The sequence below is a fragment of the Dama dama genome, chromosome 27, assembly GCF_033118175.1.
Source record: "Dama dama isolate Ldn47 chromosome 27, ASM3311817v1, whole genome shotgun sequence".
Taxonomy (NCBI): Eukaryota; Metazoa; Chordata; class Mammalia; order Artiodactyla; family Cervidae; genus Dama; species Dama dama.
Genome location: NC_083707.1, coordinates 38,556,721 through 38,573,680, shown reverse-complemented (window position 1 = coordinate 38,573,680; position 16,960 = coordinate 38,556,721). Strand labels below are relative to the sequence as shown.

Here is a 16,960-nt window from a genome sequence, read left to right as displayed (position 1 = left end):
TGCTGTCACTTTCTGGGAGCTGTGTGCCACGACTACAGAGTCCTACCACCACCACAAAAGACCCGCATAATCAGTGAAGATTCCATGTGCCACCACTAGGCCCGATGCAGCCAAGTAAATAAATAAATGTGAAAAAGAAGCTGGAGGAGAGGATGGGATGGTTCAAACTGAACAGAACACCGAACATGTTTTGCATGTCATCCTAAGAGCATCAGCTTTGAACATTGTGCTGCTCTGGACTCAACCTCCTAAATTGAGATGTCTCTCTATCCCTTAACCTTTGCATCTTCTAGACTTATTTTTTTTTTTTCAAAAGCTTTTTACCTGATGCATTACATCTGCAACACAGATCACACAATCTAGAGCTTGATTAGATTCCAGCTTGTATTATTCCTGATTATTTTACATTTATGTGGTTTATTTCTTAACTGGACCATAAATTAGATAAATCCTCTCATTTCCATGTGTCCTTTGGCACAGGGAATATTTGAGAGGAGGCTTTATTTGTTTATATTTTATTGAAGGATATTTGATTTACAATGTTTTAGTTTCTGCTGTACAACAAAGTGATTCAGTTATATATTTATATATATTCTTTTTCATATGCTTTTCCATTATGGTTTCTCACAAGGTACCGAATATAGTTCCCTGTGCTATCCAGTAGGACCTTGTTGTTTATCCATTCTGTATATACTAGTTTGTATCTGCTAACCCCAAATTCCCAATCCTTCCCTCCCCCACCCTCGCTCCCCATCGCAAGCACAAATCTGCTATGTCTGTAAATCTGTTTCTGTTTCATGGATAAGTTCATTTGTGTCATATTTTAGGTTCTACATAAGTGATATCATGTTATATTTGTCTTTTTCTGACTGACTTCACTGAGTAAGATAATCCCTAGGTCCATCCATGTTGCTACAAATGGCATTATTTCATTCTTTTTTATGCCTGAGTAATAGCCCATTGTATATATGTACCACATCTTCTTTATCCATTCCTCTGTTGATGGGCATTTAGGTTGTCCCCATGTCTTTGCTATTGTGAGTAGTGCTGCTATGAACATGGGGGTGCATGTATCTTTTTGAGTTATAGTTTTCTCCAGATATATGCCCAGGAGTGAGACCACTGGATCATTTGGTAGCTTTATTTTTAGTTTCTGGAGGAACCTCCATACTGTTTTCCACAATGGCTGCACCAATTTACTTTCCCACCAACAGTCCAGGAGGGCTCTCTTTTCTCCCAGGTGGTGATTCTAATATGCTACAGCTGCCCAGCTGGGCGGGAGGGTAAACTTTACTCAGACAAGTAAGCTTTAGTGGGTCTCCCATGGTTCTGCCACAGATAGTACAGGGTCTCAGCTGCTGGGAGCAGGAAGCCGGGCCTGAGCAGACCTGAAGGTTGTCCGGCAGCCTCTCTGTTTCTCTCCTGGGCTCCCGGACTCTGCATCTGTTTCTCCCTGTAAGTTTGCTCCTCTCTCCTCACATGCTCCCTCTGCAGGGCCCTTGTTTCTGCTGCCCCACGGTTTGAAACAGCACATGACTCCGGCTTCCAGTGATGCCAGCATCAGCCCTCCTGTACTTGACCTTGCAGATAAGCTCACCAGTGTTCAGTGTGACTCTAGGAACATTCTCATTTAAATTTCTAGGAGCCAGCATCTGATTAACCCAGTTGAGCCTCTGCATAGATGCCCCTGAGTTAGGACTTCAAACCAGGTTCAGTCAACTCAGAGGTATGGTGACCACCGTGATATTCCTGGCCAGGACAGCGTCAGTGGATGCTGTGGTCAGGGGACAAAATCCCCCAACGCAGGTGTCAGCTGAACGGCTACCACAACCAGGGGCACTGTTGGTGATTTCTGGGCCTTGGCACTTCTTTACAGCAAGCTTGGTAAGAAAAGCAACAGCATTTAAAAGAAAAGAATTTATGAGAGGAAACTTTTGATTCTGGTAGATAGATAAATAGGTGATAGTCTAGCTGTGAAGCAAATTGTCCAAAATGTGCCAGAACACGTTCACAGAACTATTCAGCTGGTCATGAGAGCTGTAGACAAAAGCAACTCCATTTTCATCAGAGGCTATTTTCATTGCTTCTTTTCAAGTTGCATTGTGTCTGTATCAATTGTCATAGTTTTGTATATTTCCATTTTCCATCATGGTTTTCTTTATTTTCCATTAAACGGTTTCACTCTATCATCATTTCTGCTTCTCCTAGATTAGTCAATGACTTGCGTATTTTTGTCAGCTTTTTTTTTTTTTTTTTTTTTGGAATGGACCAAAAAAGTGGTGGTTTGTGTTATTCTCTGTGAAGATTATCTGTTTTATCTCCATAATGTACGGTGGCCTCTGCCCACAGCACCCCCTGAAGAGCTGTTGGCCACTGCTGGTCAAGGTGACCACATTCTCTTAGCGACTCCCAGGGAAATCCATCTGCAGGCTTAGCTGAGATAATCACACCCTCATCTGTGTGCATGCATGCTCAGTCACATCCTACTCTTTGTGGCCCCATGGACTGTAGCCCTCCAGGCTCCTTTGTCCATGGGATTTCCCAGGCAAGAACACTGGAGTGAGTTGCCGTCTCCTCCTCCAGGGGGTCATCCCAACCCAGGGATTGAACCCGCGTCTCCTGCATTGCAGGCGGATTCTTTACCACCAAACCACCTGGGAAACATACACCCTCTTCTAGAATGATCCAAATGAGGGTAATCCCATGGGGAGCACATGTCCAAAGTCACATAGAGTCAGGACAGTTACCTTCCTACTTGGGCCAATGCAGAATAATGATAGGACGTTTTATAATGTCCTGCTTCAGTCATCTCCACATAAAAGTCCTCTCCTAAGTCCCATGGCATTTTACCAACCAGCAGTAAGTGTAAGACCAATATTAATGACGACTTACTAACCATTTCTCAAGGAACACTACCCTCCACCTTTTTATTCTCAAAAACCATCATGAAGCCACATCTGAAAGCTTTGTGTGAAAGACAAAGGCAATTTTAGTTGTGTTGCCTACTGTGACCAAATTGGAGGAGATCTGGGTTGTTGTTTTGTTTTTTATATAATACCATATCTTTTGAAGGGGAAATGTTTCAAAGGCATTTATTTGTAGGAGCAGACTGACGGAAGGAGGTATTCACAAACAAAATCAAGCTACAGATGATTAGGATAGCAATTGAGTTCATGAAAAGCCAAAATACACTCTGCGTATATAAAATGGCTTAGCATTGTGCTTTGAGCAAAAGAACTGGTGTATTTCAGCCTGTGCTTATTCAAAGGTGTTCTAATGGCATTTGCACGATTTTAAGTACATAGCACATGAAAGTCTGTGAGTGGGGAAGCCTGAAAAAATGAAAGAAAATGGCATTCGGTTATCTTTTGCAGCTACAAATTCAGAAGGTCAGAAAATATCCCCAAAGTGGACCTTTGGGCAAAATTAATTCATGTGAGTTTTCTATTTACTTTTACCCTAAAATGGCATGGCTTCATGTGTTAGTAGCATATTAATGAGAATCAGTCACTTATTTTAAAAAAATATTTAAAATTATAAGCCTGCTAAACATTCACATTGCTCTTCATTCTCAATCTCTATAGAATTGGGATTATTAGTAGAGGAAAAAATTACTAATAAAAAGTCTGCATCAACGTTGCATAGAAGTTTGTTCTGCCTGGAAGAAGCGCCCTGTGTGTTTAGACTGTAGTGGAAACACACGAGTGGGTAGAAGGGCAGAAGTGGGAGGCACCCCTCCACCACCCAGGACATTCTTACTCTTTGGAGGGTTACTCTTTATCCCCTTTTAGTCTTCTCTCATGAACTTCCCAAGAAAGAAAGAATTGCTGCTTTCAGATTTTCTTGCTTCTGATCCCTAAATCTATTCCCTAACTCTCATGCTCAATTGCTTAGTCGTGTCCAACTCTTTGTGACCCCATGGACTGTAGCCTGCCAGGTTCCTCTGTCCATGGAATTTTTCAGGCAAGAATACTGGAGTGGATTGCCATTTCCTCCTTCAGGGGATCTTCCCAACCCAGGGATTGAACCTGTGTCTCTTGTGTCTCCTGCATTGGCAGGTGGGTGCTTTACCACCGAGCCAACTGAGAAGCATTCTCTAACTACAGCCAGAGAAATATCTAGTATACGTGTGGCTGTATCACTGCCTGATTTAAATTGCTCTCATGGTTGACCACCACCAGCAGAGTCAAGTCCTTCATATTATAGCAGAGCTGACAAAAATTCTCCAGGAGTCAGCCCTATCCACCCTTGTCACTTAGGACTTGGTTCAGATGCAAGGGTCAGAAAACACATCACAGTGGTGTAGACAAAGATACAGGTCCATTCCTTCCCCCATAAACAAGATGCAGAGGTACTCGTTCAGGCTGATAGACACTCTATTCTGGCTGGGCCCATTATCTTGGGCTGCTCCCATCCTCAGACTGTCACTTCCACCTCATGGACCAAGATCACTCCTTAGCCAAGCCTGAAGTCTGAATTCCAGCCAGGGAAGGGGGTAAAGAAGGTATGTCCTTCACTTAAGAGTCATTTTCCAGAAACTGCACCTGCCATTTTCAGTTATACTCCATTAGCCAGAATTAGTCACCTGTGTGCATCTAGAGAGACTGGGAAGCAAGTCACTAGTCTGGGAGAGGTTTTACTCTCAGTAAGAGAATTCCTTCTTTCTCTTCCGTTGACTATTATAACCTGGCCTGGGCAGGTCACCGGTAAAATGGGGAGAGGCAAAAAAGTGACTCAACCCTGAGATAATTCATGGAGGTTTTGTCTTCCCAGCATCTCCCCAAACGAGAACACAGTGCTCCCTCTTCTCCTGGGCAGGGTCCCCCACGCTGTCCTTTCTAAGGCAAGTTGTGATTGCCCAGCTGTCAGTCCTCATTGAAAGAGAGAGTAGACACCCTTTGGGCGGATCCTTTCTCTGTATGTAAAGAAAAGCCAAGCACAGCAGCTCTAAATAAAGACAAGCACAGAAATCAAAGTAAGGACTTGCCAGCTTTGCGAGACTATTTTCCATCCAGTCAGCATCTTCTAACATGTAGTTTGTTTGTTTTTCCCTTGGTGCTAATAAATTACCTGCCTTGAGAACTTACTTTACCTGTGCTGGATCGTTCCTGCTTTAGTCATCATCTGGACAGCAGTGCTTCTGCCCCAGGTGTGGGAACTCTTTAAAAACCACTGTCTCTCACACCCAGAGCTCATCTTATGGTAGCCAATACAGTCAACACATTTTCCAAGCCAACGATGAGGGCCTGTCGTCTGTTGGTAAAATCGTACTTAGGAGGACAACAAAGCATCATTTTGAAGTCATAGTGAACAAGGCAAAAATGAGGGATGATCACCGTCGTCATAGAAACCCTTACAGAGGCACGTTGACTCACATTCTCCATCCTGGCTCAGAGAGGAAGGCACGAAAGACAATTTCCCTTTCTATTTTCAGAAATCTTTTACGGCCCCTTAAAACTTAATTCCGGGGCTAATTTTTCCAAGAATGCAGAGGGTAATGAGCATTGCTGTTTATCTTTTTTCATGACTAGGTCACGTCTCTCTCAGCATTAGAGATTTGCTGGTTGCATTTGGTCATCTGCAGCAGCAAAGACTGAGCCCTGCATGGGAAGGATGCTCGGTTAATTCTTCCCGGGGATGGTGTTAGGCACACATGGGCTGGAGCAAGTCAAGTCCAGGTTGCCACTTACGAACATGAATTAGGAGAGAGAGAGAAGGAAGTGGCAGAAAGAAGTAGGCTAGAAATAGAATTCATGAGTAAGAAGAGAAGACAAAGAATGAGGGGAGGAAGAGCAGGACCCCCGTGGTAGGTATCACAACCATTATTTAGCCATTGAGGGTTTTAGGTCATCTCCCTCACTCATCAAGAAGTCACTGAATGTGTTGCTGTAATTTGTAATCACTAATTAATCTGTTTTCCTTTTTAAAAGACAAGAGACTAAAAGAGACTGTAAGATTTTTCCCTTAGAAAGGCTAGGGTATTAAGTCATTTTATCTGGTCTTAACCAGAAAGATAGATAGAGCATTTAGAAATGTTTATGAGCATTTATTAACATATTTCATATGGCACAGAGGAAAAGGATCAAGATCTCAGTATCTTTTTACAGATATGAAGAAGAATGAAAGTTAACTTATTTTCCTTGATTCAATGTTTTACTCTCTATGAAAATATAAGTGCTTATCACTAGGCTGAAAATAGCCCACTTAAACTTTAGTAAAAATCACACTGTGCATGTTTAACTTACCAAAATAATCATCCGTTACATCATTGAACAAATTCATCATTAATGGCCTTAAAAAGGCTCTTTGGTTGCTCTGTGTGTCCTCAGGCAACATCATCTCACATGAAATGCCATTCACAAATTAAAGATAATTATATAAATATTGAACACATGATTTCAAATAATCTCCATTTTGGAGTGAATATGTATAATTCATGTTTTTGGCTCTTGCCAGATTCACATTTTATTTAGCAGAAAATATCCACCCAAGACCCAGCTGCTTCAGAAGGAAAGATTGAAGCATTATTTCATATTATTTCATATATTGAGTTATATTATGTGGAATCATAAGACTTATTATGTGACCATAACCCAACCGGCTTCCTATTTTTGTCTTTTATTTTTAAGTCTATATTTAATAGACAAAAATGTCTTCGATGAGACCTGTTTTATATAGAGAAACTTCCTCATGCAGTGGATTTTTCAACCTAAATTAGTTTGTGCCACAGTTTTGCTAAAAATGTGTATTTAATCTTCTCTATCCCTCCTTGCCACAGCCTACTCTTGGGATCATAACTTTGTACAAAGTAGTCCCTAGGTATTTTATGCTAAAATTTCCCTTATATTAGCTCCTCAGTGGGCAAGTTTTGATTTACAGGCTCTTCCTGAACCAGTCTTTCTTTCCCTTTTTGTCTCTTCAGGTGTCATTTGCTTTCTCTTCTTTAAACAGATTGTCTTCTGTCTAGACATTCTGTAGTCAGCAGATCAGGTAAACTCCCAGATTTTAAGCTCAAAGCAGGGAGAACTTTAAGAGGTGAGATATTCATTGATGGGACATGGAGAGGCAGAAGTTGAAGGCAAACAAACAAGCAGCATAAGAAACATTCACCCATATGCCTCATGCCTCACCTGGAAAACCACTGTCTCTAAAATGCCCATAAGATGGTGCCTTCCTTCCTTCCCTGGCCGTTTCCTTTTCAAACACAATAGACGTGATTTGAACTACAGGATGGACCACCCTGGGAAATTTTTCACTGATGCATTATTTCACTAACTACTTTACTGAGTTCCCACCATCAGCCAAGCACTCTGCTGACCACTGAATGCATAAAACATAATCTCATCCTCAAGAAGCTCCTAATTTGATAGACTGACCAATTTCAAAAGACTCCAGTGATTAAAACCTCTCATCAACTTCCTTCAATTAATCCACAAACAGAGAGACTAGGAGGAGAAAAGGAGCTTCATAAAGCACGGTTAGAGATTTTCAACAGTTGGGCTCCCGCATACAGCATATCCCACGGAACTGACAAGTCCTGATCCCTCAAGACTCCATGTTTTTCTTCATTAGGCTATACATGGGTGTTCTGTTTTGTTTTACAGGATTTTTTTTTAACAATTAAACCAATTATCTCTCCCTGTCAATCTAAAATTACATTTGTGATTTTTTGGAAAGTCACATTGGCTTTTCTGGACAACTTTCCATATGATAATTTTTGTATTGTAGAAAGCTTTATTTAAAAAACAAAAAAACAAGACTGTCAGGAGGAACGCATTCAGCTACTGATGAACTCACTCTATTAGAGTCCAAAGGACATACTCTGCCCAGAACAGCAGCTTCTGGTCTTGGAGGATGGGGAAGGCTTGGGGTGACTGTGTTTTGCTCAGCTGCATCTGTAGGAGTTATTTCTCTCCCAGGCACACCCGACCCTTGGGTTCAGGCCCTTCATGTTTCCTCAGGAATGTTCATGTTTCCTCAGGAATATTCAAGAGTCTTTCCTTTGTCCATCTTGCCATAGCTTGGAAATATTTACCATAAACTCTTAAACCAGCAAAAGGAAATGCCCTGATAGTCAGATGAGCTGATTCAAGCTTATTTGTTCTTCATCTGCTCTCAGATTGTAGACAAGAAACTCTTTAATTCTCTGATGACAGAAATACATGGGCAGGTTTTCTCTACAGCTCTGATGTATTTGCCCTACCATTAGTTTTTCCAACTCTAATTACCATGGGAAAGCGGGGATTGTTTGTTGTAATTGTCACCATGGCATTCTAACGGGAAAGTATGTGAAAGAAGATGTAGAAATATATCCTAAAGTTATAAGGTGCCAGTAGCCTCTTTTATTTATGTTTTCCGCTCACATATATGGCGTGCTTGTGTGTCTATATGGCCCAACTGGTATGAAGTGAAGTGAAAGTAAAAGTGCTAGTTGCTCAGTTGTATGAGACACCATGGACTGGAGCCCGACAGGCTCCTCTATCCGTGGAATTCTCCAGGCAAGAATACTGGAGTGGGTAGCCATTCCCTTCTCCAGGGGATCTTCCCAACCCAGGGGTTGAACCCAGGTCTCCTTCGTTGCAGGTGGATTCTTTACCACTGAGCCACCAGGGAAGCCCCTGGTATGAGGTAGGGAGATGTACAGGTGACTAAGAAGTAAACTAACCTCAGGGAGCTTGAGCTAGTGGGGAAAACATGGCACAAAGCATTCCAGAGGAGCTGGAGAGTATGCAGCAGATGCTCTCCAAGCACAGAACTAATTCTCTCTGTAAGGGGGATCAGCAAAAGCCTCCCAGAGAAACTGAGCCCTTGTGGTCTGCTAGCCTGATAACTAACATAAAGTTAAGAATAAAACCAGAGCAGCAGGGGAAATATATAGTTATTAGAATCCTGGAGGGAGGGGGAGTTTTTCTCCCAAATCATTTAAAAATAATTTAACATTTTTATAGTTTCTTTTTTGGGTTAACTAGCTTTCACCCTGTCTCTCCTGTGTGATTGGAGGGGTCTTTGCCAAGATATAGAGGTAATAGGGCTTTTCCATCAATGCATTAAAGCTCCTTTTAGGGAGAGTCAATGAGGCTCAGGTGGTAAAGAATCTGCCTGCAATGCAGGAGATGCAGGTTCAATCCTTGGGGCAGGAAGATTCCCTGGAGGAGGAAATGGCAACCCACTCCAGTATTCTTGCCTGGGAAATCCCATGGACAGAGGAGCCTGGTGGGCTATAGTCCATTGGGTTGCAAAGAATCCAACAGGACTGAGGGACTACACTTTGACTTTTCATGAGTTCTTCTGCCAGAAAACCAACTCAGGAGCCGATGCACAGGGAAAGAGCACTATCTATTTACCAAGGGAAGGGTTAACCACTGTCCCTCTCTCCTTCATTCCCCCAGGTCGTTGCGGGAGACGGGTCTGGAACCACACCCCCGGGTGTCCATGACCCCCGTGGCTGTGCCCCGTCAGCGATGAAAGGGTTATCGGGCAGCCGCAGCCATCATCACGGAGTCACCTGCGATTCAGCCTGTGACTCGCTGTCGCACCACGCGGACCGCAAGCCATACCTGCTGAGCCCAGTGGAGCACCACCCGGCCGACCACCCCTATTACACTCAGCGGACCTCCTTCCAGGCCGAGTGTGTGGGCCCCTTCAGCGACCCGCTGGCCAGCAGCACCTTCCCGCGGCGGCACTACACCTCGCAGCAGGAGCTGAAGGACGAGTGTGCCCTGGTGCCCCGCACCCTGGCCACCAAGGCCAACCGCATCCCCGCCAACCTCCTGGACCAGTTTGAGAGGCAGCTGCCTCTCAGCCGGGATGGCTACCACACTTTGCAGTACAAGCGCACGGCCGTGGAGCACCGCAGCGACAGCCCCGGCCGCATCCGCCACCTGGTCCACTCGGTCCAGAAGCTCTTCACCAAATCGCACTCCCTGGAGGGGCCATCCAAGGGCAGCGTCAACGGGGGCAAGGCCAGCCCGGACGAGACGCAGACCGTGAGGTACGGCAAGCGCAGCAAAAGCAAGGAGCGGCGCCCGGAGCCCAAGCCGCGCAACAACACATCCCCGGGCTGGTGGAGTTCTGACGACAACCTCGACGGCGACATGTGCATCTACCACTCCCCCTCGGGTGTGATGACCATGGGCAGGTGCCCCGACCGCTCGGCCTCTCAGTACTTCATGGAGGCCTACAACACCATCAGCGAGCAGGCGGTGAAGGCCTCCCGGAGTAACAACGATGTCAAGTGCTCCACCTGCGCCAACCTGCCCGTCACCCTAGACGCACCGCTGCTCAAGAAGAGTGCCTGGTCCTCCACACTGACCGTGAGTCGAGCCCGAGAGGTTTACCAGAAAGCCTCGGTCAACATGGACCAGGCCATGGTGAAGTCAGAGTCGTGTCAACAAGAACGTTCCTGCCAGTACCTTCAGGTACCATTTATATGGAGGGATGGGTGCTTAGAAGTTGTACCTGCTGATTGCATGGTATTTTCTCCTGGGGCATAGTGTTGGCTTTACTATAAATTCTCTGTGTGAACCTGAGCAAATTATTTAGCATTTTGTGGGCTGAGGACTCCTATCAGGAAACAGGCCTGCTAGCAACCTCATCCAGTTATCTTGAGATACTGGATATAAAAGTGCTTTGAAAAGCACGCCTACAAAAAGGCAAGGAGTTATTAATGTTTTGTGTTCCTCTTTTGTCTGAGGGATTGTAGGATAAGGAGGGGAGAAAAGGGGAGTTTACACAGAATTTTAAAATAAAGCCACCTTTTTTACAAAAGTCAACAATGATCTTTGGAATTCTGGAAAGAGTTTAATTAGTTCTATTCCGGGGTTTTTGTTATTATTATTTAAGATTCTGCCCCAAGCTGTTAGTTTGGGAAAATTGATCAACATCTTCACCATTGCAATTTTCACACCACAACGAAGCTAATCACACCCCCACCTAAGTCCTCATCCCCAGAGCATAAGGAGTTGGGGTGATGCCCTGCACCCTGAGGAGGTGGAGATGGAACCAGTTTGGGGACCTGACAAGTACAGCTGCAGAGACTCAGGACAACAGAGAAGAGGAGGAAAAGAAGGGGAAGCATCTGCACAATAAAATACAATTAGTGTCAGTATGTAAATCCCACACGCACAGACCCAAGGCCGCTCCTCCCCTTCTGCAGACTCCTCTTTTTCCTACTGCCCTCCAATCCACTGAAACCAGATTTCACCTGGATAAAAATATCAGGGGAAGAGTCTCTTTTTCCCCTACTGCCTCCCTTTAGAGTTGTCATTTTTACTGAGACACAACGTTTCATAAGAGGGATCCTCACATTTTTTCTTTTCAAAGTGTACGTTTTCTCTTCCTAGCCCTCCCTTCCTAGCCTTGTCTGTTTTAAAAAAAGGTTTTACTGGAATTTAAAATCATGACATAATCATTTCCCACTCTTAAGAATAAATGCAAGTAAAAGTCTTCCACCAAGACCTTCATCTTTTTTGCTCTCTTTGGATCTCTTCTGGCAAAGCTGACTCCCTTGGGATTGCTGCTACCAAGTTCTGAAGATATTCCAGACTGGCAGTCACTGGGTAGGGACAGTGCCAGACCCATCCCCAGACTTCAGAAGAGGCCACCATTGTGTGGATAGTTTTCACAAACAACACAATATTTTCTACTGAAGGTGGCAGCATTTAATTTACTATAAGGTTGTCCTCAGTCGTGCCCACCCTTTGTGACCCCATGGACTAGAGCCCACCTGGCTCTGCTGTCCGTGGCACTTTCCAGGCAAGAATACTGGAATGAGTTACCATTTCCTACTCCAGGGATCTTCCCAACCCAAGGATCAAACCCATATTTGGCAGGCATATTCTTTACCACTGCACCACCTAGGAAGCCCTATAAGGTTGTTATACGTGTTAATTAAGTTATCAGGAATCACTAACAGAAGTTTAAAGCTAAAGGGATCATCTAACCAAACCTCTTCATTTAGAATATAAAAAACTAGACTCAAAGAAAGGTAAAGGCCTTATAAGTCACACTGTTAATATATGGCAGAGGTAAGACCAGAACTCAAGACTCTTAGCTCATAGAAAAGACCATTATAAATATTATAACTGAAAGCCTTAGAAATTCTTTAACCACATAAATCTCATCCACTACTGAGAATAAAATATTTTGATAAGGTATCTGTCTTGAAGAAAGGATGAGTAATGAGACAGAAAACCTAGAAGAGAATACATTTTTGTCTATGAAGGTTCTGTGACTAGTGGCAAAAACAAAATTTAATTTTAAAAATTGAACCATAATCAGTAGTGATAAGATCAGATAAGAAATATCAAATTAAAGCATTTCCCTGGTGGCTCAGCAGAAAGAATTCACCTGCCAATGCAGGAGTTGTGGGTTCAATCCCTGTGTCAGTAAGATCCCCTGGAGAAGGAAATGGCAACCCACTCCAGTATTCTTGCTTGGGAAATCCCATGGACATTGAAGCCTGGTTGGCTACAGTCTGTGGGGTCACAAAGAAGTGGACATGACTGAGCCAGCACAGCATTCTGCACAAGACTTTCAAACTGAAAAAAATATTTTTTATATATCAGTGTGGGGACATAGTAAATGCAGTGTACTCCCCCCAACCAGTATGCTGAGATGAGGAGTTCCTCTAAAGAAAAGGAAGAAGCTGGACATTCACATGGGGGAGGAGGAAATGGGACACTCCTAAGAACTGGAATCCTCTCTAGCTCTCTTCTTGCTTTACAGGGAAAGGAGAATCTATGTCCTGCAGAAGTTCCTCTTAGGAAGATAGGTTTAGCCAGCACCTGTTAGCTCCCATAGAATAATTTCACTTGTAAACTCATTCTTAGAAGCAAATTTGGGAACATAGAGGGGTTTGTTTTCTAGTCATATTGCTTTGTGAAAAAGTGAAAGTGCTAGTTGCTCAGTCATGTCTGACTCTTTGAGACCCCACGGACTGTAGCCCACCAGGCTCCCTGTCCATGGGATTCTCCAGACAAGAATACTGGAGTGAGTTGCCATTTCCTTCTGCAGGGGATCTTCCCGACGCAGGGATAGAACAGGATCTCTTGCATTGCAGGCAGATTCTCTGAGCCAACAGGAAAGCCCCAATTACCAACTAATATTGAAACTGATGTACAGATGTGTTTGATTTCAGTGTCAGAACGTTTAGCGGACAAAGCATTGAACTTTAAATAAGAGGATTTATGTTTTAGTCCCTGTTGGCCACTAACTAGTTGGTGATCACTAACTAGTGATGCGGCTTAGGACCACCATTTCAGCTCTCCAAAGTCTCTTTCTTCTATTATAGAGTGAGGCACTTGGTTGAGAAGGCCTGGGGTCCCAGTCCACATCTTCAGATGCCTCAGTTACACAGGCAAAGCACTAATTAGAGCCGTTTTCAAGAGTTGTAAAGGCCTGGAGCTACCATTAAATGCTTGAAGTACATGCTTTTCCAAAGATATCTAATTTGCTCTCAGAAACTCTATGAAGTATTTTACAGTTAAAGGAACTGCGATTTAGTAAGTTAGATTAAGTCACTTGCCCAAGGACACACAGCTAGTACATGGCAACATGGAGGGTCTAACCTGATTCATCTGCTTTCAAACCTGGATTTCTCCATTAATTATGTCTGATCCCTGCCCAGACCATATATAAAACAGAGGGAAGAAGCAGCATATACCCTCTGCCTGTTATGTACCAGAAATCATAGAGTATCCATTTAGTACCCAAAAAACCTTTGTAAAATTAGTATTAATATTACTATTTACTCCAGTTTTATGGATGACAAAACTGAGGCACAAAAGATGAAATTCCGTCTTCAGGAACTCATGGGTAGTAAATGAGAGAGCTAAGACTTGACTGCAAATCTGTCTGGGTCTATAAAGTGCTTCAGAAATAGAAACAAATGCATTTTTCTCATTTTAATATTAGTTCTGTTCTGCAGCAAAGGTATGCATTCACTTGACCTCCTCTGTTTGCACATGGTTAAGAATGCATGTCCATGAAATGTGACCCATCTCAGATGAATGGCTGAAATGTTCCTAATTTGATTCCAGACTGAACACAGGTTAATATTCACCAATAATAGAATTCTAAATACTAAAAAGTTCTGTTTCTTTCTATATTGAATTATCACTTAGAAATTATTTAACTTCGGTCATTGCCATGATTATATAGAAAATGAGAGGTCTGTAGGTGTCTAGCCTCCATCTGACATTGATGTAGAAAGAAAATACTGTAGCTTGAAATTATTTCAAGTTCCAGTTAATATAGTCAGTTGCTTAGATGTGCTGCCTCACAAGCTGTCTGTGGTTGATTTAAAAAAGACTCCCTTTTTTCCCCCAATATTGTTATTTTTAAATGTCAAGAATCAGATGTCTGCTGTTTAGAACTATTGTACGGCTGCCAGTGACTGTCTGTATCAGAATTTGGAGCAGGGACATGGATCTGAAGACATTAAAACTGTTTAATTCTCAGTTGAGATGTGGTTGGCTTTTGTACATTTGGAATAGAGCATTTATGGCACATCTCAGGGTAAGTGCTAATCGTTAAGTCAAGAAAATAGGAAGGGGGTCAGAGGAGTAGAGGGAGTTTTGGTTGTTGATTTGTTTTTGCTTTAAGAAAACAGAATTCTTGATTCTGTAAATGCCTTTTTATGTAAAACGTTGCATGTTGAATGACTGGCATAATAAGCTATTCAGGAGAGCAAGATTTTAGATTTCCAACTGTTAGCCTAAAAAAAAAAAAAAAAAAAAAACCCTTCAAATTGTGTATTTTTGCATTCATCTAGCAGCAGAAACAGGAAAAAGGAAACAAAACGCTCTCCGGTAAAAGTAGAGAGAGAGAGACACAGGGGGAGAGAGAGAGAGGGAGAGCCCGCACACGAGACAGACAAGAAAGCCAGCACGCTCAGAGATGAAATTTTAGGAGAGCAAAATGATCGACCTTTTTAAGGCTGAGTGGGTTTCTTCAGTTTGTGTGCAAGTTTCAAGAAATGGAAGGATTGACCAGGTTTGAGTACAACTCTTTTATTACTATGTATTTGGTGATAGTGTGTTGTTGGTTTAAGTGGTTTTTTTCTTTTTTTTTGGTGGTGGTGGGGAGTAGTTTTTGTTGTTATTTTATTTGTTCTCTAAACAATAGCTAGTCCAACTGAAAGGGCTAAGTACTGATGTGTGTACAGATGGTAAGAAAGCAGGTAGAGACATCAGATACCCACACATCTGTGTCTCCAGGAGGCTTCATAAAATCTTTAATTGACAGATGATCGCAGGTGCTAGGTGCCATGAGAGGATGTTGTGTGTCTAGTGGTTGAAATGTGATCTGTGGTTTTCTTTGACAAGAATGGTGAATGCTTAACTGTTCCTTTGCAAAATTAAAATTTCTGGATGGTTGGGGGTTTTGTGGATTTTCTTGCGACTTTTTTTCCCTGTTGGTTAAATAAGACTCCACAAAAGATCACTGAAGAGTCATTCATAACAGACATGAACCCAGCACTATTTTTTTCAATGCAGGTACAACTATTTTTCAAAACGTTGTTCAAGATTATGTCAGTCTCTGCCCAGTGGGGTTTTCTTTCTCGTCTGAGGTTTTCCTTCCTCTTGTTTTAGAACAATTTAAATTATGTGAAGTCAGTTTTTAAAAACTACTTTCCATGAAATGTGTGACTGTGCTGAGCAGTTCTACTAGTGGCTTTGGTTACTGCAATGTTTCCTTGCTGCCTTTAAAAAAATGGACCAGATTGATGATTTTCTTTATTTTCAATTTAAATTGCCTCAATAATCCAGCAAAAAAAGGTGGGGAGGGTTCAAGATTCTTGACTGTATTTCCTATTTGGCTTGTACAATCTTCTCCCTATTTTACCTTGGTCTTAGTAGAGATGTCCTTGTTTCTTGATATAACAGAAAAACGAGGTTACTTCTGCCTGATCGTAACTTGGCACGAAGAATCGGTGGTAGTTCTTTCTCCGATTCTCTGTAATTCTCGATGTTGCCCACATCCAAGTTTTGGGGGTGGGGGTGTGGACAATTGACAAAACACTGGGAGAAAGCAGAGGTTCAGAGTCAGTGGTAGTAAAAGAAAGATCGAAAAGAGACAGGAGATCCTTCTTGAAAGTTGTTAAACTTTACTATTCTTGGTCTGCAATTTGCATGATTCTAAAGACATTTTCAGCAGCACCGAAAGTCCTTAGTTAGCCACAGTCAAAGGTCTCCCCACACAGGCTTTCATATCCCTCAGAATCCAGTCTACTCATGGAAGGTCTAGCATTGGTTAGCAGAGTAAAAGACAACAACTGGCCTGGATCTCTTAGTGGCCAGGGGATTTATCTGCTCCTTCTCCCTTCTGCTTAGAGCACAGTTTGATCAGTTGCAAATTAAATTCAGGAGCCAGGGTAAACATTTACCATTCAGTAAAGAAAGACTCATCCATAATCTCTGGTCCATTTGAGATCATGCCTTTACACAAACCAACACAAACAATGACTTACGAATTGTAGAACACATTAGTGTTTTTTGCTTGGGTGTTATTTTGTTGTATTGTTATTTAGTTGTGTCTGACTCTTTTGTGACCCCATGGACTGTAGCCCCCCAGGCTCCTCTTTCCATGGGTTTTCCCAGGCAAGAATACTGGAGTGGGTTGCTGTTTCCTTCTCCAGGGGATTTTCCCAACCTAGGGATTGAACCCAGGTCTCCTGAATTGACAGGAGGATTCTTTACCACTGAGGTACCAGGGAAGCCCCTTAGGTATTACAGGGGCCGTTAAACATATATGCAGTATTGCCAGGCTGGCTTTGACTTGGTGACTAGATTATGGTTTTTACCACTTTGGTTTTAGGCTCAAAAAACAACAACCTCTGTGTTGTAGCTTACTATGTTCATTGATGTGAGCTGAACCATGGAGAAATTCCAGCTTTATTGTTCTAAACAGTTGAAATCAGAAACTTCATGTGGTTCAAACTACAATATCTCTGAACAGT

The 16,960-nt window shown here is 42.7% G+C and overlaps 1 protein-coding gene across 2 annotated transcripts in view; it reads left to right on the top strand.

Moving 5' to 3' along the window:
- Positions 1–16,960, top strand: part of DLGAP1 (DLG associated protein 1) — a 754,315-nt gene that overhangs the window by 455,825 nt on the left and 281,530 nt on the right. Inside the window, exon 4 of one of the 2 annotated variants that reach the window (XM_061130894.1) lies at positions 9,390–10,418. In XM_061130894.1, coding sequence (XP_060986877.1) covers positions 9,462–10,418 — 957 coding nt within the window. In that variant the 5' untranslated portion in view covers positions 9,390–9,461. Of the gene's footprint in view, positions 1–9,389; positions 10,419–14,875; positions 14,995–16,960 lie in introns of those variants that run through there. The other variant, XM_061130895.1, reaches the window with a different exon arrangement.